Here is a 21,790-nt window from a genome sequence, read left to right as displayed (position 1 = left end):
TGGTTCTGAGGCATGTTTTTTTTAAAGCATGGTTTAGCGGCAGCAACAAAACAAGTACCGATATTGAATACAAAAGAATACAAAGTCAAACTGCCGGACCATGACTTTGCTGTTGCTGCTTGACACAAACTTATTCCATCAGTTTATGCGTGTGTCATCAATCCTGACAAATTCACCAATCCTATCTCATGTTTAGATCCCCCATAGATTGCAATAAGATTGATGAAACATGATAGCAGTACTGCCATCAGAAATGGTAGTGACCAAGAGTGTTTGAGATCCATTGACACTATAAGATAATTATGACCTGATCTGATGGTCAAGTCAAGCCAATATTTATTGTTGCAAGCGATAGTGGGTTGAATTAAAATCCTTGCTTTCTAAAACCACTCCAAGTTGCCATAGCCAGGTTTAAAGCATGGAACTTTGATACATTTTTGACAGGTACCAATGCACCTCACTAATCGGCGTACAATAGAGTGGAGAGACGTATAGCATCACTTAGTCGTGAGTTAGTTGGGCTTAGTCGGGTTTGGTGCTACCTCATGACTACTTTTGTCCACATCTTGATGGATCCGGGAAAACAATAGACGCAGAATTGGAGAAGCTAAATTTTGAGAAGACAGCAACAACCTTAGCAGAAAAATGGTCGGAGTTAACAGTTGACAACCAGGAAGTATTTGCTGAATATGGAAATCCAAATGATACAGCAGTAACATTAGAATAACTTTGTGCAAAGTGGGTGGCAACTCATATTAGACAGAGCCAGTACTTTTTGCAAATTGTAAAGTGCGACAAACGTGACTGTTGTCAACCATGGTGCAGTTTATGGAACACTTATTCCCACAATGCTTTTTTCCAGAGACAGTAGTATTATCTTATTTAATTGAAGGGTTGTGCATTCCAGAAACAAGCATGGTATCTGCAACTACCAAACCGTATTTTGTTTCCCTTGCAAAACGAATAACATTCACGTCAGTCAAGATACCACTGGAATCTCCATTTGACATGTACTGTCCATCAGTAACCAAAAATGAGCTTCAAACAAGATCTTGCCCAGAGTGCAAGAATATATCATGGATTGCAGGCAAGCTCGGAGCACCACCAACACATCCAATACTAAAGCTGACGAATCTGGTGATGACACGGTTTAGATGCCATCTGCTGATAAGCCGGAGAGTGAGCTACCAGTTATTCTAAACTTGTTTGAGTGGCTGCAAACTGCATTTGAGCTAAAGCTAGAGGGAAACTAAACTGAAAATTAACTGAAATGGTTGACATTAAAATGCTACAAATTTTTAATTGCTTGCTCTGTAATACTTGTATTGAACATATAATTATGAGATAATTATAAATTCTTCAACTTTAGGGTTTTGTTTCTCAAAAATTTTTTCAGTATTATATAATAAACTTAGTTGATGTTGGATTGACTATTTATAACAATGCTGCCATGGATATCGCGAATAATATTATGAACATAGTCATGTCGGATTTAATATTTACAACGGTAACTTAAGTTAGATAACTTACTCGTTAAACACAAATTATAACAACGTGTAAACTGATGAGTTTAAATTGGTATGTTTTACTCGATTTGTTTTGTATATTTTACTCGATTAGCTATTCCCTTCAATGAAAGTTTTATGCTACTTAGAAGCGCTCGAACTATTTTTCACTTTTCTACTTTACATTGTAAACAATAATGAGACTTTAGCAAATAAAATTTAAATTAAACATCTTGAACCTGGACATACATTTTCAAAATATTCATAACTTTCAAAATATTCATTACGGTTCAAAATATTTATAACTTAGTTAAGCAGCAATTGGCAAAGTTTATGATTTTAATGAATACTTTAAATGTATGCAAAATGCTGATTCTGGAACAATATAGTTAAGTTAATGCAACCAACAATTATTAGCGACTAGATAAACTCGTTATCCACTTTCCAGTTGAACAAAACTAAACCATATCTGCTAAAGTTAAAAGGCTGGGTGTAGAAAAATCTGTTACATGAGTGGCTGCAACAAAAGTACAGCAAAAAGATGACATAATTTCTAAATTGTGTTTACTTATGCCAGACGACAGTTTTGAACTCATCTTAAACGTCTAATTTAGACGATTTAATCGAGCCAGAGTGAAATAAATTTTTTACTTACTAAAATCATTACGGTGTTTATAGATTGGCTTTTTTTATCTGTTTAGTCTTTATTTTTGTCTGACTTTATCCAAAATTGTTTTTTTAATTTTATAGTTAAAAAAAAAATTTATAAATAAATATTTAAAAAGTTCTTATGCTATGCATATGAACAATAAGTATATTGCAAATGTACACTTTACAGATACTGTTATCTTCCTTATCAGGGCAGAATATTAATTTAAAAAACTAAACACAGTTTTGGTTAAAATTTTAGTGTTTACCGATGTTATGAAAAAATTGTTTTTTTAATGAACATTTTTAATTTAACTTTTTAATTATATTGTTGAAGTTTTTACTTTATTTTTGACGAAATGTTGTTCACACAGACACACACACACACACTTATTCCAAACGTGAAGACAACAAGTTGATAAAATATTTTTCCTATTCTCAACTAGACTTATATTCATCAATAAATTTTTTTCAGAGTTCAAAAGTTATGACCATATAATTTTTAAGACCCCCTTAAATTGAGGCGTGTTTAAACTTAATATGGTCATTATTTTTGAACGCTGAGATGAAACTTAAAGTTTGTCGATGAATATAGGTCTAGCTGAAAAAAGTACAAAATATATAATTTATCAACTTGTTGCTCTCACGTTTCGGGTGGGGAATGAAATTTTAGGGCTTTTTTATTCCCAGCCTCCATTCATCACAATTTTTTGCAAAGAATCATTATTTGACATAAGTATAAACATACAAATGTTTGGAGTTTGTTCCATGTCTAGAAGTTAGCTATCTTAAACACCAAAAAATGCTGGATCCGTCACTGACACACACACACAAAGTTGTATAGGAAATTTTAAAACAAGATAATATACTGTTTTAAAAGTTCCTTTACAATTGCGTGTTTTCTTTTTTGATTGTGTGTGTGTGTGTATGTGTGTGTGTGTGTGCGTGCGTGCGCGAATGTGTGTGCATTGGTTTTAAAAATGTTTATGCGCGAAACGAGGCGTATGCGCGAAAACTTTCTAGGTCCGCGTTTATTTGAAAACTCAATAACTGTATGAGTGCCGCGGTTGTAATAAAAATCTGTGAATTTGTAATTGTAGAAATAATTTCTTTGTAAGGCTTAATGATGAATGTCAGTGGAAAAATTGTATTTGCTTGTGGAGAAGTTCCTGAAGAAATTCCTAATGGTTCCTTATTAACCGTAAAAGTTCAAGATACAAACAGGATGGATGCTCCAGCAGTTCTTCTTGGAGAATATAAGATAATTATTCAAAGTTATAATAAAGGCGATTTGTTGACTTATGAAATTAAAAATGCAAGTTTGCCTTCTTATAAAAGAGCAACTGTAAGTTTATTTGAATTTTATTATAATTATATTTAAGGAAAAAAGTAGATTCAAAAAAAAAACTTGAATTAAGAAATAGTTATTTCCACATAAAATGAATAAAAGTTCGAAAAATAAACAATGTAAAAAGTTTATTTTTAAAATTGATTTAAAATGATATACACAATCAGTTAAAAAATGTCATAAAAGTACAAAAGAAGACGGTTAAAGAACTGGTTTTATCTAAAGGATCTAGATTAAATGTGTTAATTTTACATGGTTCACTTGTTTATTAATATTGGAATTTTTCCACTCTATATACATACTTTGACACACTCTATATACAATCTTTGAGTTTTAATACAAATTTGTTTGAGGCAGAATACAAAAATGAAAAACTTGCCATTATTAAGTTTATCAAAAAACTTTCATTTGAGTAAAGATAAGTTAAAGTAAATGTGCAGAGTTTTTATCCCTCCTATAGTTTTTGATCATTCATGTCTTTAGATGGCAATTAGTTTTTCTAATATAACAGGGTTTATATCCTGCACACTTAAATTTATAGACAACAAATGATTTAAAACTTTAGGAAAGGGATGAAAGATAATTTGGTGCTGATAAATTGTGATTTGTTGATATCATTTTCCAAGAACACTTTATGCAGTAAGAAAACTACTCCATTCTTTTTCCCAGTGTTACCACTTTCATTGTATTAGCAATAATAATCCTTATTGAATTCTGCAAATTCCGATGTTCATCAAGAACTTTTGCAATTCTTACAGCAATAGTTTTAGCCATCCCATTATTTAAACACGACAAGTTCAACTTTACTTTAGTTCTCTCATTCTTAAATATTGACACCTAATATTCACTTTCCACTTGAAGTTTTTTTTGATAGCAACTACAATTTTAAGGTGATTGCTATCAAAATGTAATGACTGTTTTATGTGAAACTTTTCAATTATTTTAGCTTTAAGTTTAGCAACTTTTCTGAATTTTTTTATAAACCCTTTAACTCCAAAGTTTGAGCTTTGGTAATAAGACTGTTGTGCAGAGAAACAATTTAAGCGCTGGACATGGTGGGGATCAAACTCAGAGTTTCATGTTTATAAAGCATATGCTCTGTCACTACACTACTACTCCACTATGCTTTGAGTTGTAATATTGATAGCATCGCTAGAGGGGCATCTATAAAACTCTCTATTATATTGAAAAACTGGGATTTTTTGAAAGAAAATATTATTATTTAATTAAAATTCATAACTTTTATTTGTATTTTTTAATATATTCTAACAGGGTACCATCAAATATGATTTGGGTACTTTAGGTTGATAGGCTAGAAGTCCTTTTGGCTTCGGGCGCACCCTCTGACCCAATATCAAGATTATTACTTTGTATCTTCATATAAAAATGCATGCAATTTAGTATCAAAAGAAAGAAAGGTTTTAGGGATAAATGCGTGAAAAGGGTGCAAGAGGGTATTATTCGGAAGCTCTACACCTCTCAAACCTTGGATAGGGTGGGTTAAAACTTGAAAATTATTTTTTTTGTAATAATAAATAGTATTTATATAAAACACAAAGTTTTCATAAAAAAATCAAACTCAACTATATACAAAAATTATTATACAAAAAGATTATATACAAGTATCAACTTAATAAATATATACATACACCTATCAATAAGTGTATATAGATTCAGCTAAGTGAATCTATATAAACTTATTAATAAGTGTATTTTTAGTTGTTAATAACTACATTCCTGAATCCTCTGCCATCCCTCTTCCATCATCAGGCCCATGTGCGGTAGGCCCTTTTTGATTTAGGCCCAGGTTGGCTTTAGCGCCAAACCAAGAAATCACTCCTAGACAAGTCTATATTTAAAACAAAAATATTAAATGAGTGTTTGAAAAATTAAATGAAAAATAAAAATTAAAACACAGTAAAAAACTTACCAAAGAGGTCTTGGTTTTCACTCTGGGTGCCAGATGGCAGTGATGACGTGGATAAAGCTGGTAAATTTAATTTTTAAAATTTTTAATATGAAATAAGTTTAATAAAAATTATAAAAAATAGTGTTCATTTAGTAAAAAACCATTTAAAAAAACAAATTTATAACATCATTAAGATATATCTACCAAGTTCCTCCCTTTTGCGCCTTTTACCTCCTTTAGTGTCTAGAGTGTCTTTAGTGTAATAGAAAGTGAGAAATACCTTTTATATTGTCGCTTCAAGACAACTTGCACAGCATCAAGACAAGCAGAAGTCATTTTTTTAAACTGGTTATCTATGAAGCTTATACGAGTGTTAGTGGTTAGCAATGGAGCATATATTGATTTTTAAATGTTAGGGGCAAGAGTATTCCCAAAAAAATCTGTTCTTCTACAAAACTGAGCAGCTGGATTAGATTTACTTTTTGTAATTATTAGCAAAACTTTTTTTTACTAACTGACTACCAGAAACATGATCAAAAGTTGCATCCTGAGCTAAAACATAAAACTTTTTCATTCGAGGCTCAGTAGGGAGTTTTCCAAACAATGCAAGCACACGCATTTCTTTTATGGCAGTTTTATTACAAAATGCCCCTTATAGAATTGCTTGCAAACTTTTAAATTTTACTGTTCCAACAGTGAGGAAATGTTTAAACTCACTGTAGTGGTTGATAAAAATGAAACAATTATTGAAAAAGAATATGAAGCTGATTTCCACGATATCTAGGAATAATACTTCCTAGATATCGTGGATCGTTTTCATCTAAAAAATTTACAAATCCTTTTGGATCACCTTTGACGTCTATAAACCTCATTTTGTTCATGGCAAAAACAATTTTAACTGCCATACAATCATTTCCAAATAACTAACAACTCTCACACTCAAGAGACTGTAATGCTGAGCGACATAAAACTGCAATTGTGTCGAGAGGTTGCAAATGGCAGTTCAGCTCATTCAAATTCTCGCCCTAGGTTGCACAAACTTTGCTTATAGTAAGATGGTTGACTGCAACTCTGTCTGACATTGTGTTAGATATATTTTCAATAATCGAGTTATGACATTCATCAAAGCTACTTTGGTAAAAATCTGAATAAACGAACGCCATATAATCAATTGAAGTGCATATATGACTTTCATAATCCAATGCTGTTCCTCCTGGTTACTGATCTAGAGCAAACACAAGACATTTATCTTAAGATGTTAAGTTAATGCTATTAATGTGGACACTTTCTTGTGTTGTAGCATCAAACCCAAGAGTAGGATTATTGTTATGTATAGGCCACTTGCTTGCAAATCTGAAATACTGCCAAGTTCACGAGCTCTTTGCTCAACAGTACTTCAATGAGGAATATTATTAAAAATAACACCCATATAATACCCTATTTTGCTCATAAGATATGGAATGTTACCTGATGGTTATATTACACAACAACATATTATAAATTATTATTCTTATTTGTAATAAATATGTTTTTTCATCTTCCGGCATAATTACATTTCTTTCCTCCTTAATCTGGAGCAAATCATTCTCCAAACTAGCAATTACCCTGTTACTTGTAAAAATATAGCAGCATTATGCTTAGTTTTGAGTTGCCTTAACTTATGCTTTTCATTTAATTTCAAAGCTTTTTTTTCAGCTTTAAAGTGACGAATCTGATCACTGTAATTTTATTTTTTTGTGTGTGTTTTTTTCAGATCTGTTATTTCTGCCCTTAAAGCTTTAATTATTTTTTCTATTTGTTTAACATTTTGCCTCAGAACACGTAATTGATTTGGCATGCTGTTTAATTCAGCTTTTAATAGTGCTATCTTGTTTCAACATTCTTTGTAAGAGTTAGCAAACCGAGAAAACAAGTAAGATAACCTACCTTTTTGTTTTTGTTTTATAAGGCCTAATTTCTCTCTAAATATTTGTTAAGTTACGTCTCATTCGCTATAACCTGCAGATGTTAATATTCAACTAGTTAAAGGAGATAAAACATTCATATTGATATATGAAACATCTGAGAAGCCTGATGGTAATACAATATTAGGCAAACTTGATATATGGCTTAAAAGAGGTTTATTGCAAAATTCAAAAAAACGCTTACTGTCCTCAGCCCTGTTATAATTTCAAGACCAATTCAATGATTTATTTATGAGACTTCTAACCAGATTTTTACACGTTTCTATCTTAAAATGTCTAGTGACTTGTTGAGATGTTTTGAGAAACGAATCACTATTTTTTGTAAATGATAAAAAAATATGTCCATTTCTACAAAATGTATTACACTTTGTATTAGAGTCAATGCCTATTTGCGACAATTCAAAATTAGCAGTTAAATACTTTTTGCATTCACTATAAAACAAAAACTTTGTTTTTGGCCCCATGATAGCAGAAAAAAAAAGTTTAATTATTATAAATAAAAATAATATATTTAAATAATGGTAAATATAATGACATTAAAATTGCTAACTATATTACAACTATTCAGTACAATTAAATAATCTATATCCAACATCATTATTGTTATTACTTGTACATTCGACCCCTCTTCACTGCGAGTGTATTGCATTATTGAAGCTTAAAAAGTTGTCTAATTAGAGTATAATGTTAAGGTGTCTGAGTATGCTTTATGGTGATAGAATATATTAGAAAAATAAACCAGCATTCTTTGATATATACTTGCTGTCCAAACAACAACAAAATTTTACCTAATTGGAGTAGAGTTTTAAAGTGTCTGAGTATGCTTTTTTTTCAATGAAATTTGGCAGGTAGTAAGAAAAAAGGTTATTTAAGGTGAGAGAATATATTAGAAAAATGAACCAGCATTCCTTCGATATATACTTGATGTCCAAAAAACAAGCAAATTTTTAACAACAATCAAATTCATAATAAATAAAATTTTACATTAAAAAATCCATGCAAAATTCAAGTTCCATAATTCTAGTATTCAAGAAATATCTGTTGATACATATTTCTAAAAAATAACAGAGCAAAACAAGTTCATACCAAGCAACTTTTCAACAAACTTGAAAAAGCGTATAACAGAAATTTGATCAAAAAAACAGTTTCGTAAAATCTGCATTTACGCGTACCTATATATGTGTTATGTTTATAACTAGATATCCAGATATATAGTTGTTCCATACATTAGTTTTGAGGTGACCTCTTTTTAAATCAGGAAAAATTAAGTTTTATTTTAGGGCAAAATTCATTAATTAAACAAGAAGAAGTTTATCAATATATGTAATATATGAATAAACTTCTTCAAGTTTGTTTAAAATGTGTTTTTTTTATTGTTACAAAACTTGACATAGTAAATGTCATTAAATATAAAAAAATATTTAGAAGGTAAATCCTTTAACTTTTACTTTGTTTTGAATTTTGTTGTTTTAAAATGAATTGTTTTATTTTATCTAGTTTTATAATTCGTTTTTAATTTACCCATATTATTCATATACTGTAGACATTTGTAGGCAGGGGCATGTTAGCTCACATTTTTTACTTTGATGTGTAAATTTTCAGGTTTTATTTTTTTTTTTAATAGAAATAAGTTGACAAGACCCTAGACTATCCGAAAATTACAATAATAAAAGCTCATGATGGGTTTTCAACACACTTATAATTATTTTTGTTAGGTTATGTTGTCTGGGCAAATGTGCTCTATTATTTTTAAAATGGGGTGAACATAATTTCTTTATTCTGCATTATATTATTTTATTTATTAAATTAAAAAAGTATAATTGAAGTTGTAATTAGTTTTTTGAACCTTGAAAGTTTTATTTTTGAACATATTTCATAGAATCCCTCTAATTCTTAAAAAATTTATTTTCGAAACATTTCAAACACAAAGTATTATAGGTATAAATATACTGTTTAATAATTAAAATAACTGATCAGTATAGATTTTCACATATGTGCCCTATTTGCATTGGCTCAACTGACCCCATCGATATATGTAAATTATAAACAATTTTCTTTTTAAACCATCAAGTAATACTGTATAACACTATACTATAATGAGTCTTATTTATAAGCTTTAAATTTAATACTTAAATAATGCAGTACTATCAAGCACCAATGAGCACAACACACTAAAGACATAGTTCAAAGTTTACTTCAATGTATCAAAAATTCTTAAAAAGACTTCTCACACTTAAAAATGTGATCCGATTAATATTATATGATACCAAGAATATAAAATTAAAAAAAATAAAGTTAATAATAATAATATTACATGTTATTAAAAAAAATAATACAAATAATGGTAAAAATAAATGTATTTACATATTGATTATATTTATAGTTACATGCTGTGTTAAACATTGGTTGGGAAGCATCTGGTAACGAATGGATTAGACAAGGTGATTATTTAAATGATACAACTCATCCAATTGAAATTGAAGATGACAAAAGCGAATATTTTGGTTGCGACATTAATGTCGTTCACTATATTTGAAATCCTTTGTTTACTATTCATGTAAATTATTGTTTTCTTATTTATTTAATTGAAAAATCATAGCTTTGTAGAATTAAACATTTTTAAGAATTTTTGCACATGTAGACTAATTTTAAAATTATAAAATTTTGACGTAGAAACATTTTTTTTTATTATTCAACTGAAATCCAAACTAGAGAGTACATTAATGTTGAAATTGTATCGATAAATTACACAAGTTAAATTGGAAAGAGCTACTTTTGAAAAACATGCTGGAAAAACTAGAACATATTTTTTGAGCTTCATTTGAATTCAATGAAGCTCAAAAAATATATTTTAAATTATACTTTTATACATTTATGTAAAATAAACTTTTTTTGTTTGTAAATATATATAATAATAAATTTTTTCTTTTTATATATATATATTAGAATGATTTTTGATTTTATAATATAAATTATATAATATTGTATGCGTGATACGGTAATTATTAAGTTGTAAAGAACGGTGACGTAGTGATTTAATCCTTTCAAACAGTAAGCACAAAATTTTAGAATCAGATAATTTATATTATTGAATAACCTGGATAATGTAGAATATTAAACATAATTTCAAAATAATAATAATAATAAAAAGAACCAAAAATAAATAATAAAAGAAGTAAAAAAAATATCGAAATTGACTTTTTTTTATTTCTCTCTATTTTTATAATTTTTGTGTTTTTTTTTTTAAATGTTTTTTTATTTGAATTAAAAGATTTGCGCTTCTTTCAGTGCTTGCCTAAATCTTTAAGTTTCAGACTTTATTTTGTTTAATTTGCTTTTTTAGACTTTTTGTTTATTTTTTTAACCCACTATGCAATGCAGCGGCGCGTCTTTCAGTGCTTGCCTACATCTTTAACTAGAGATTTAACAAATAATAAATTTACATTTATTACATTATGTGGGCCATAATCCATTTTTAGGTAGAATTCCTGCTACTATAATTTATAATTGATTTAAGAATTCTTTTATGTTAATTACTTTCTTAAAGCCAAAACAAAATATTGTTAATCTTCATGCCATTTACTAAAGCTATTTAAGTTTCGTTACAATGTAATTTAAAAGCTATTTAAGTTTCGTTACAATGTAATTTAAAAGCTATTTAAGTTTCGTTACAATGTAATTTAAAAGCTATTTAAGTTTCGTTACAATGTAATTTAAAATGTTATAATACTTTTTAATATTAGTATTTTTTATAATTTTTACTTTATTATAATATATATAATTGTTTACATTGAATATTTTTAAAATTAAAAGGGACACTTAAGTAAACCCATCATTATCATTCTTGTATTTGACAATTTTGTTAGTAATAATAATAAATGGAAAATTTTTTTACACTCTAAAAATACTTTTGATGCATAATTAGGTTTAATTGAGGAAACTGATAAAAATAATGAATTTACAGACCTAAAATATAGAGTGACTTCAAACCGCAAGTGGTGTGATTTGCACTTTTTTTGATAGGCGACTCTGGCTTACGTTCTCAATATGGCTATTGTTAACAATGAATACTACATAATTGCATTAATTGTGTTTAAAATTTTAATCATCACACCCACATCAAACTTTTTGTGTAAAATTTTAATCACTATTACACCCACATCGACTTTTTGTGTATAATGAACTTTTTGTAGTGTACTTGTTGTTAACTACCAATTGCCCTAAAAAGTAATTTTTTAAAAAAGAAAAAAGAAGTATTTTTTTGAGCAATTGGTAATAAGAATTTTGTGGTGGTAATTACAAGAGCGGATCCATAGGAGAAATGGACGATGGGGGCGATTGCTCCACTGATATTTTGGAAAGAATTTTTTGTAAAGTTATGTATTTAACCTTCCATGTTGTTTAAAAACAAAACTAAATCAGGGAGGCTGTTTAAAAGTGATATGAAATTATAATAAAATTGTGTGGTGCAAATTTTTGACAATATAAAAAGACAGCTTAAAAACTCTTTTTATATGCAGCTATTTTTTTTTCTAATTGTGAAACATCGCAATATCAGTGATAGTTGAGGCTAGTTCCCTTTGCACTTAAGTGCTAGTCAACGCTAAGTTGGCGGAATCGGGATTTGAACCTGAGATTTTTTATTAGTTATTAAGGTGCTCCAAAACGTCTATTTGGTTCTCAGCATAGAGCATCGCGGAATAACATTTAACCAGGAAGTTTACAATTTTTTCATTACCAATAATGCATGGCCAGAATCGGCTTTGAACCACGGACCTTCAGTTCTGAAGGCAGAACTCTAACCACTACTCCACGACTGCTGATTTTGGTATTATTGATTTAAAGCGTAAAGTATAAGTGTCACTTAAATTCCATAGATTTTTCCATTTTTTAAAATTTTTTCACCTTAAAAATACTTTTAAATATTAAGTATTAAAGGTTTTTCCGATTATATATAAAAACTTAGTAATTAATCTTTCCAATGATATATAACAAGTTAGTTACTAATCAAGTTTATTAAATAATTAAATAAACTCATTAAATAATTCAAAAATTAAAACATATAAAAGAAAAATTAACAAATCTTCGATTCACAAATTTAAAGAAACTTTATCAAAAACAAATTGGTCAAATGTTTATCAACAATGCAACCGAGGACTTACAAATACTGCTTATAATATATTTATTGATATTTTTCTTGAGCACTACAATAAACACTTTCCAATTATTGAAAAAGAAATAAAAGTTAAATATTTGAAATGTCCATGGATAACTAACGGAATAAAGAAATCGTCAAAGAAAAAACAAAAACTATACATTAAATATTTAAAAAATAGAAACGAAAAAAATCTTACTGTCTATAAACAATACAAAAACCTTTTTTAAAAAATTAAAAAAAAATAAAAAAAAATCTATTATTCTAAACAATTACAAAAACACAATGGTAGCATTAAAAAAACATGGGAAATTATGAACGATATTATCGGAAAAACCAAAACTAAATCGGAAATGTTACCCTCCAGAATTGCGGAAAATGGAATTGAGTATACAGATAAAGAAAATCTCCGTCAAATTTAATAACTTTTTTGTAAATATCGGTCCTAACCTGGCATCCAAGATAAACAACTCGAACAATTCATTTAATAACTATTTTACTGACCATACTAGTTCATTTTCTGAGAGTGACCTAAAATTGGAGGAATTTGAAGAAGCAAAAAAATCAATCAGAAAGAACAAAGCTCCGGGCATCGATGACATTTCCAGCAATGTAGTATATTATATTTTATCCATTGTAGCAGATCCTTTATTTAATGTTTTCAAGTCATCAATTAGAACTGGAGTTGTTTCGAACAAATTAAAAATTGCGAAGATTTTACCTGTATTTAAAACTGGAGACACGGCATTGCTAACCAATTATAGACCTATCTCAATTCTTCCAGTGTTTTCCAAACTCCTGGAAAGAATAATGCACAACCGACTTTATAAATATTTAGCAGACAATAAAATTCTATGTGAATCTCAATAGGGCTTTCAAACTAATCATTCTACGGAACATGCAACCTTAGACCTAATGGACAACATTAGCTCGTCATTTGATAAAGGAAAATTTGTATTGGGAGTTTTTATCGATCTTACAAAAGCTTTCGATAATGTCAACCATAAAATTCTGCTCGAAAAAATGAGAAAATACGGTATAAAAAATCATACTAATAAATGGTTCACTAATTATTTAAATAACAGGCAACAATGTGTTACTATAGACGGTATCACTAATACGGAGTTATTAAAAATCAAATGCGGTGTCCCCCAGGGATCTATTCTTGCACCTTTACTATTCCTTCTCTACATTAACGATCTTCCTAAAGCCTCTACAAATCTCGATTGTATAATGTTTGCAAATGATACCAATCTGTTCTATTCATCTACCTCTATCAATGACCTCTTTGATAAAGTCAACTTTGAACTTCAAAATCTTAAAACATGGTTCAGTGCTAACAAGTTATCATTAAACGCGCAAAAAACTAAATATATTTTATTTCACTCAAAGAAACAGAAGAACAAACTACCATCATATCTACCGACACTAAGTATTGACTACAAAAAAATTGAAAGAACCCAAAAAATTAAATTTCTTGGTGTGATTATTGACGAAAATGTTTTATGGACAGCTCATATAAATGCCATCAACACTAAAATATCTAAAAGTATTGGTATACTTTTTAAAGCTAGACCATTTTTATCGCAAAAAAACCTAAAACTTCTTTACTTTTCCTTTATACATAGTTATCTCACATATGCCAACATAGCCTGGGGAAGCACACACAAGACAAAATTAATATCTCTTTATCGACGACAAAAACATGCTTCTAGAATAATACACCATATAAACAAACTGACCCACGCTAAACCTCTATTATAAGAAATAAAAGCACTAAACATTTACCAAATTAATATCTACGCTAACATTTTGTTCATGCTTAAATACAAACTAGGATTAGTTCCAAACCGATTCACAGGAAACTTCTTCCAATCTAATATCAACAAATTTAACACAAGAGCAACTGGTAACTTTATTGTACCCCTAGAAAAAAAAAAAAATTCTCAATTTTCTATTTCTTATCGTGGCCCATATTTATTCAACAAATTAATTCCGAATTATACCTTGATTTCTCTCCCAGGCAATATAACTTCTTTAAAGTCGAAACTCAAAAATCATGGATAATTACCTAGAAATGTTTTAGTTCTGATGGTAAATCAAAATTTACGCTCAAATTAAAATAATCAGCAATCAAATTCATACGGAAAATGTAAATTTTTGTTTAACAAATATAGCTAGTATTATTATTATAAACCTCAACACTAACACAAAACATAGTTCAATTAAAAAGAAAAGAAAAAAAGTTTGCAATAATAACATGTAAAACATTTCTTTAATGAGAATCACATTGTTTATATGTGTGCTTTACGCAATACCTCAAGGTTCTCGATGATAAGACTAATCTCAGTCTTCTACGAGTTCCCTACAACAACAAAACCCTTCTTATCAAGTCATAGCATACCTAATTATTGCTTCCTATACTTAACGGTATTTTGTAAAATGTATTTTTTGTTTTGTTTAGGAAGTACAGTTTCTTTATAATATTGCAGTGTAAAAAATTTGTAATTAATATGTAGTTGTGAAAATTTAAACAAAAAAAAAAAAAAAAAAAAAAAAGTTTCATGTAACTTATTTACATTGTTTTAAATAAACCATTTTTGTACTTATTTACATTGCTTTAAATAAACCATTTTTGTACTTATTTACATTGTTTTAAATAAACCATTTTTGTAGAAAATGTAAAAAATTTTCAGATTGATAAGCACCATCTTCTATATGTTCATTTTCTTTTCCTTTTCCGCTTTTTTTCGGTTAAAAATAATTCATGCCTGGCTCATCTTCAGACGGTAGTAAATAATATTGAGTTATTATTATTTAACTTTTATTTCGCTGATTAAACAATATTTCAATTTTTCATATAAAATAAATAACATCGTAAACATAAAAAACCTTTATAAAAAACGTTTTTAATCTTTTTAATTTATAATATATATATACTGTTATAATCAGTCAGGGACTCAAAGAAGGTAAGGATGATGCGTTTATCATCACAACCTTTTCATAGAGCCCCTTTAGTCACTATTGAAATAAAAATAAAAAAACACTTTAATTTTTGAAGAAAAATAAAAAATTTAATAAAATTAAAACACATAAGAAGAAAAAAAAGAAAAAATAAATAAAAAGAAAAAATACAAAAAAATCTGAAAACAAATACTGTAAACTATAATGTATATGTCAGGAATTAAGGAGATGCATTTTAGTTTGTTGTTTAAACGATGAAATGCTTTTTAGGTCTTTAATATTTTTATTTTGGAAACGATTCCATATAGATGGACCTCGGTTTGTAATTAGAAAACTTGACTGCTGTGATTTAATTTTTCCTAGTTGATAGTCGTTCCTGGTATTTGAACGCAGATTATATTTTTCAGAAAATGATTTAAGAAAATCTGAAAAAACGCTTGGTAGAAGATTGTTTTTATATTTATACATAAAAATTAATATCTGTAATGTGTTAAGTTTCTCAATATCTAGAACCATCATGCTTTTCATCACTGGGGCCGGGTTTACTAACCTATTTAAATAATTAAATGCTTTGCATGCATGGTTTTGCAGACTTTGCAATTTTAGCAATTTGGTTTTATGGGTGCTGGCCCATACAATATTTGCATACAAAAGCTGACTATGTACAAGACTAAAGTAAAGCATATTACGTGATTTACTATGGAGAAAAGGTCTTGACTTATACAAAACACCTATTACAGAGGACACCTTTGTTTCAAGAAGACCAATATGGTTTCTCCATGACAAATTTTCATCAAAAAGTACTCCCAAAAATTTTGTGCATTTGTCACGTTTAATTTGATTTTTATTAATAAACAGTTTAGGCAGCTTTAACGGAAGATTAATTGATTGTTTTTTTTTATGAAATAGAGTAAAGCTAGTTTTTTTACAATTTAGGGATAATTTATTTGCTATGAACCAGAGGTTGAAATTTTCGAGTTCAATATTCATAGTTTCAAACAAAGTCTTTGCATCAGGATGATTAAAAAATAAATTTGTATCGTCAGCATACATAATAGTAGATATTTTTTGGGAAGCTTTATGCATGTCGTTAATATATATATTAAAAACAATAATGGACCTAGGATTGAACCCTGAGGAACTCCACACGTAATATCAAGGGCTCCTGACTTTTCTAGTAGTACAAATTGCTTTCTGTTAGCAAGTAGCTTTGAATCCACTTAAATATTGAGCCTATTATGCCGTAATAGTTTAGCTTGGAAAGTAAAACACTGTGGTCAACTGTATCAAAGGCCTTGGAAAGATCAATAAAAACTCCTAATACCAGTTCATCACAATCAAACGACTTATAAATTTTGTCAGCAAGTTTAATAATAGCATGTTCAGTAGAGCAATTGCTTTGAAATCCAAACTGATTTTTGTATAATAAATTGTTTAATGTAAAGTCTCTCATATACTTTTGAAAAAACTGGGAGTAGAGAAATAGGTCGGTAGTTAGAAATATTATTGCAATCACCTTTTTTGAGAATGGGATCAATTTTGGCTAATTTAAGTTTGTCAGGGAATATACTATTTTCAAATGAAGATGATATTAAATAAAATAATGGTTTACAAATGCTGTCCATAACATAAATAGCTACATTACTAGAAATACCATCATATTCACATGACTTGTTGCGTTTAAGTTCAATAATTGCTTTATTAAATTCAAGTTTAGTTATTTTTTCATTATTTATACTTGTGTTGGGTTTTTCTCCCAAAAAATTTTTAAATGTTTTATTTGGTTGCGCAATGTTAGAAGCAAGAGAGGGGACTACATTAACAAAATATTTGTTAAATTCTTGATATATATCTGTTTCACTTGTTTTAATTTTTTTTATCGGAAATTAACTTTTGTGGTAAGCAAGTATGCTTCTTTTTTTCTCTTCATGTTAGTTGGTTTATAACAGCCCAAGTCGTTTTTATATCGAATTTATGCTTATCAAGCTGATTAGAAAAGTTGACCTTAGTATTAATAAAACAGATTATCTTCATATACTAAAATAATGATACTTGGTAACATAAATACAAATAAAATAAAATTTAAAAAATTACTTTGTTTGCAACATCCAATGCATCATAATCAGTTGCAAGATGCATCATAATCAGTTGCAAGATGTACACTTGCTTTTTTTAAACCATCAGGTCTATAAAAAATAAATAGCTGATAAATAATGCAGTTATAACATTTGCAAAATACTTTGTTCTACTTTAATATTAGTCTATTAAATATATAAGAACATCTAAATATATTAATAATAAATCTACAAATAGGTTGAAAATAAATTTACCTAATTATTTTAATTATCCTAAGTATTTACTTTAGCTACTTCGATGTCATAAAGTTTTTTTACAGCTAATTTAATTTGTAGCTAGCACGAGTATCAACAATAAATACTAAAGTATTATTATCTTCAATTTTTTTCTTAGCAGGTTCAGTAGTCAAGGGATGTTTAACTATTTGAAACTGATCTAGTTTGATTCTTGAAGGTGCAAACTTTCTGGGATGTTTAGAGGCTCTTCGGAGAGATAAAGTCTTAGGTCTTCGGCAGTGTATAGAGTGTCGAACTTTATGTCCTTTTTTAGAATGAGTTCCTTTTACAACGGCATTTTTAGCTTTTTCAGCCTGAAATTTGGCTTTTTGGCCTTTACGTAAAAATAAAAATCAGAAAAATTATATTTATATATTATTTATAGTATATGCATATAGTTGTTTTTGAGTCGTTATTCAAAATATTTAACATTATATATAATATTAACAGATTTGTGTTTAAAATACTATAAATAGAAATAGCTTTAACATTTTTTGTCATTTTGTATAATTTTTATTTAATAGCTTTAACATTTTTTGCCATTTTGTATAGTATATACTTTATATATTTTATATATTTTATGATCTCAGTAAGGTCATTGCGTATTATGTTAATAAAATAGTTATTTACAAAACACTAATTACATGCACAAATACAAAATAATTGTTGTCCAAAAAAGTTACATGGCTTACATAGTTGCAAAGATAGTTATTAAATATTATTTATAATAAAATTTGACATAGATCAATAAAATTTATTAGATTTTAAAAAATTTGTTCAAGAGTTAAATGTTTGGATAAAATCCAACAATTATAAATCAATTAATATGACAGTAAAATGTATCCAAATTGTTTAATAAAATACGAGCGTGTTTAATCATTTATTTTATTTTTAAAAAATATCCAAAAAATTACAAACTACATTTTAATAAGTTTTTAAATTCATAAATATTTGGATGCAATGATCAGTAAGTAGCCAGTCTTGAAAAATTTGACTATGAAATGTTCCTGATGCTCCCCAATCAAAGCTTCTATCCACTTGATCAATACTGATAGCGTTTTTTTCAATGCTTTGTGTTGACCCTCGCTGAGCACTAGCCTGCACCTTTCAACAAAAAGAATTCCAAAGTTCAATTCTTTGAATTTTGGAATTCTTTTTGTTAAATCTTCTATAGCCTTCCAACTTTTGAAGCAAGATTGTGAGAAATTGAGTTTAAACATGCCAAAACTATTACTCCAGTTCCAAATAGATGAAACTCTAATTTCACAATGCTAGATGCAATTTTGTTAATGTTAAAGAGTTTTTTCCAGCTAGAGAAAAAGCATTACTTTGCTAGACGAAGTGGTTCCAATGAATCAGCAGTTTGTGATGATAGATAAACTGGCTTATGTTTTAAAGTTTGTTAAGACTACAAGTGACAAGTTTTCAGCAGACGTGAAGTGGTCATTGATTCTTGTCTAAACTAAATGGATTTTATTATATCGACACAACCAAGGTCTATCTCTTAAGGATTTAGGAGTCTATGATGGTTTATTCTAAAAACTGATTGAGAAACATCCAAGCACAATAACTTTTATGAAAGCAAGACAATAAAACTTAAGTCTTAACAAAAAATGAGCTAGCAAATGTTCGCCTGAACAAAGAAGCAATCGAGGATCTTTGAGCAAGACGAAAATAGAACGTTAGATACTAACAATTTTTTCAAAATTTTTTAGTTGATTAAGATGAAAATGCGTTGCTTTTTCATCTTAATCAACTAAAATTAGAATCCTCAAGTTTTTTTAATTCGATACTACTAAATTCAGTATTTAAATTCGGTACTACTAAATAAGTAGATTTGATATAGGGGATGTTCGTGTACCTAGGGCCAGATTTTTTCAATGCCCAAATTCAAGGATATGATCACATCTCTATATTAATTACTTTGCATTAATATAGGTATAATGAATTAATTTGTAAAAATCCGTCATGTAGAAGAGTTTAAAAATAAGTGCCCTCGATACAACAAGCTCTTTTTTAATTGTGCCTTAGGCCATTAAATATGTACCTAGGGCCGTATTAGGTTTAACTCCATAATAAATTGGCAGCAAAGATAGACATAAATTTGATTTTAAAATTACTTAATCTTAAATTGTTTTCAACAAATTTATCTAGTGTTACTTGATTACAACACTTAACTAAATAACAAAATTGACTAATAGTTCTGAGAAAAATTGACAAATAAGTTTATGCGTAAAATTGTAATCCCAAAACAACCGCGAGAAAAATAATTTCTGCACCAATCAAAATTCAACAATCTACCTCGTTATCAAATAAATTCTTTATTAGAGAAACGCGCATATTTCCTCTAGGATAGTAAAACAATGATACTACGATACTAGCGACAAAAATTTACGTTTGACGATCAAAAAGCGTTTTCTGATTATAACTTGTCATAGCAACGCTTTCTGAAAATCAAAACAGAATTAAAAAATAAAAATTTTTATAACTAATCAACTGACTAAGAAGCATAACTTAGAACTTTATAGCTTTCAAAAAGAATGGGGTTGCCTTAGTTACAAGGAGGACCCAGGTACACTAACTTCCCCGACGTATAAGTTACTACGAATGTTTAATCATTGTGATAAGGTTAACATTTTTTAAAAACAAAAATTTATGGGAAAAAAAGGATTTACTTAAAAAGTTCGAGAAATTTTCATAAATTTTCGATAAATTCGAGAAATGTTCATAAATTTTCATGACAAGGCAAATATTTTTCTCGAAAATCTGAGCTAATAATTTTGTTGATCCGCACGATTTTTTCTCGTATCTAAACGCCGATCCCTTTTATTATTTTAACAGTGAACAAATTTAAAGACTTTTACATTAAAGATATAAAATTATGAATTAATTTAAGTTATTGCAAATAAATTCTAGAAAACCCGGAAGTTTGTTGTGCATATTATAACTATGCGCATAATTAGCGCAAACCAATAAATTTCTTATTTACTGCTACTTATCATGACTCAATATAACTATGTATTTTGTAATGATAATTCTAAATGAACTTAAATAATGGATCACTATTTCAACAATCAATTTCATTCGAACATGAGCAAATAACGCGTACTTCAGTCTCATATGTTTTACAAACACTTGATTATACTAGTAAAATCACATTATACATTATGCACATTAAACAATACAAGTGTGACAATGATTACATCTATATATATATATATATATATATATATATATATATATATATATATATATATATATATATATATATATATATATATATATATATATATATATATATATATATATATATATATATATATATATTGTTTTAGATCTATTGTATAAATTATACATAAATTACTACTTAAAAATCAAACCTATTTTTTTATTTTAGTTTAATGAAATAAAAAAATAGGCTTCTTCAATCCTAGTTTATTAAATGAAAGTGTGATGTTTTGCAGTTAAAGGCATCATGTATTTAGCTATGGGGGAGGGCATCATGGTGCAAAATTAACCACAAAAAATTAGTTTCATTTTTTACTACAATAAGTTACAATTTGTTGTTGAAAAAAAGAATAGGAACAAAATAAGGCTCCCACATAAACGGAATTAATTGATGCCTAAGAAGTGCTTTTTAACTTAAAAAAATAAAACAAAAGTTATCTTTTTTTTTTACAATGGCGCCACATTTTAGCAGTTTTATCTCCTCAAAAAAAATGGTGCACAATTCAGAAAGTCTTCCCGTTAATCTTATTTTACGCAAGACCAAATCCTTAATCGTGAGACCTTAATTATTTTACGCATGACCAAATCCTTATTCGTTAGACCTTCTGCAATACTCTTCAAACTTGAAGTTTTTTTAATTTTATCATTAAAAATATATATATATATATATATATATATATATATATATATATATATATATATATATATATATTTATAT

General features: G+C 28.1%; 1 protein-coding gene across 1 annotated transcript; it reads left to right on the top strand.

Annotated features, from left to right (window-relative positions):
• Positions 1–3,182: 3,182 nt before the first annotated feature.
• Positions 3,183–10,050, top strand: LOC100211495 (uncharacterized). Its single transcript, XM_065815016.1, has 2 exons — positions 3,183–3,498; positions 9,758–10,050. The coding sequence occupies exons 1-2, from the start codon at positions 3,277–3,279 to the stop codon at positions 9,908–9,910; spliced, it is 375 nt and encodes a 124-aa protein (XP_065671088.1). The 5' UTR covers positions 3,183–3,276; the 3' UTR covers positions 9,911–10,050.
• The last annotated feature ends 11,740 nt before the right edge of the window (positions 10,051–21,790 follow it).

The sequence above is a fragment of the Hydra vulgaris genome, chromosome 13 (assembly GCF_038396675.1).
Source record: "Hydra vulgaris chromosome 13, alternate assembly HydraT2T_AEP".
Lineage (NCBI taxonomy): Eukaryota > Metazoa > Cnidaria > Hydrozoa > Anthoathecata > Hydridae > Hydra > Hydra vulgaris.
Note: the sequence above shows the minus strand (reverse complement) of the source record. Positions and strands in the feature narration are given on the sequence as shown.

What these genes read in the sequence shown, in the direction of transcription:
- LOC100211495 (XM_065815016.1), top strand. Translation starts at nt 3,277, where the DNA reads ATGATGAATGTCAGTGGAAAAATTGTATTTGCTTGTGGAGAAGTTCCT. An exon ending in CTTCTTATAAAAGAGCAACT is followed by an intron (nt 3,499 to 9,757) that starts GTAAGTTTATTT and finishes TTATATTTATAG; the next exon opens with TTACATGCTGTGTTAAACAT.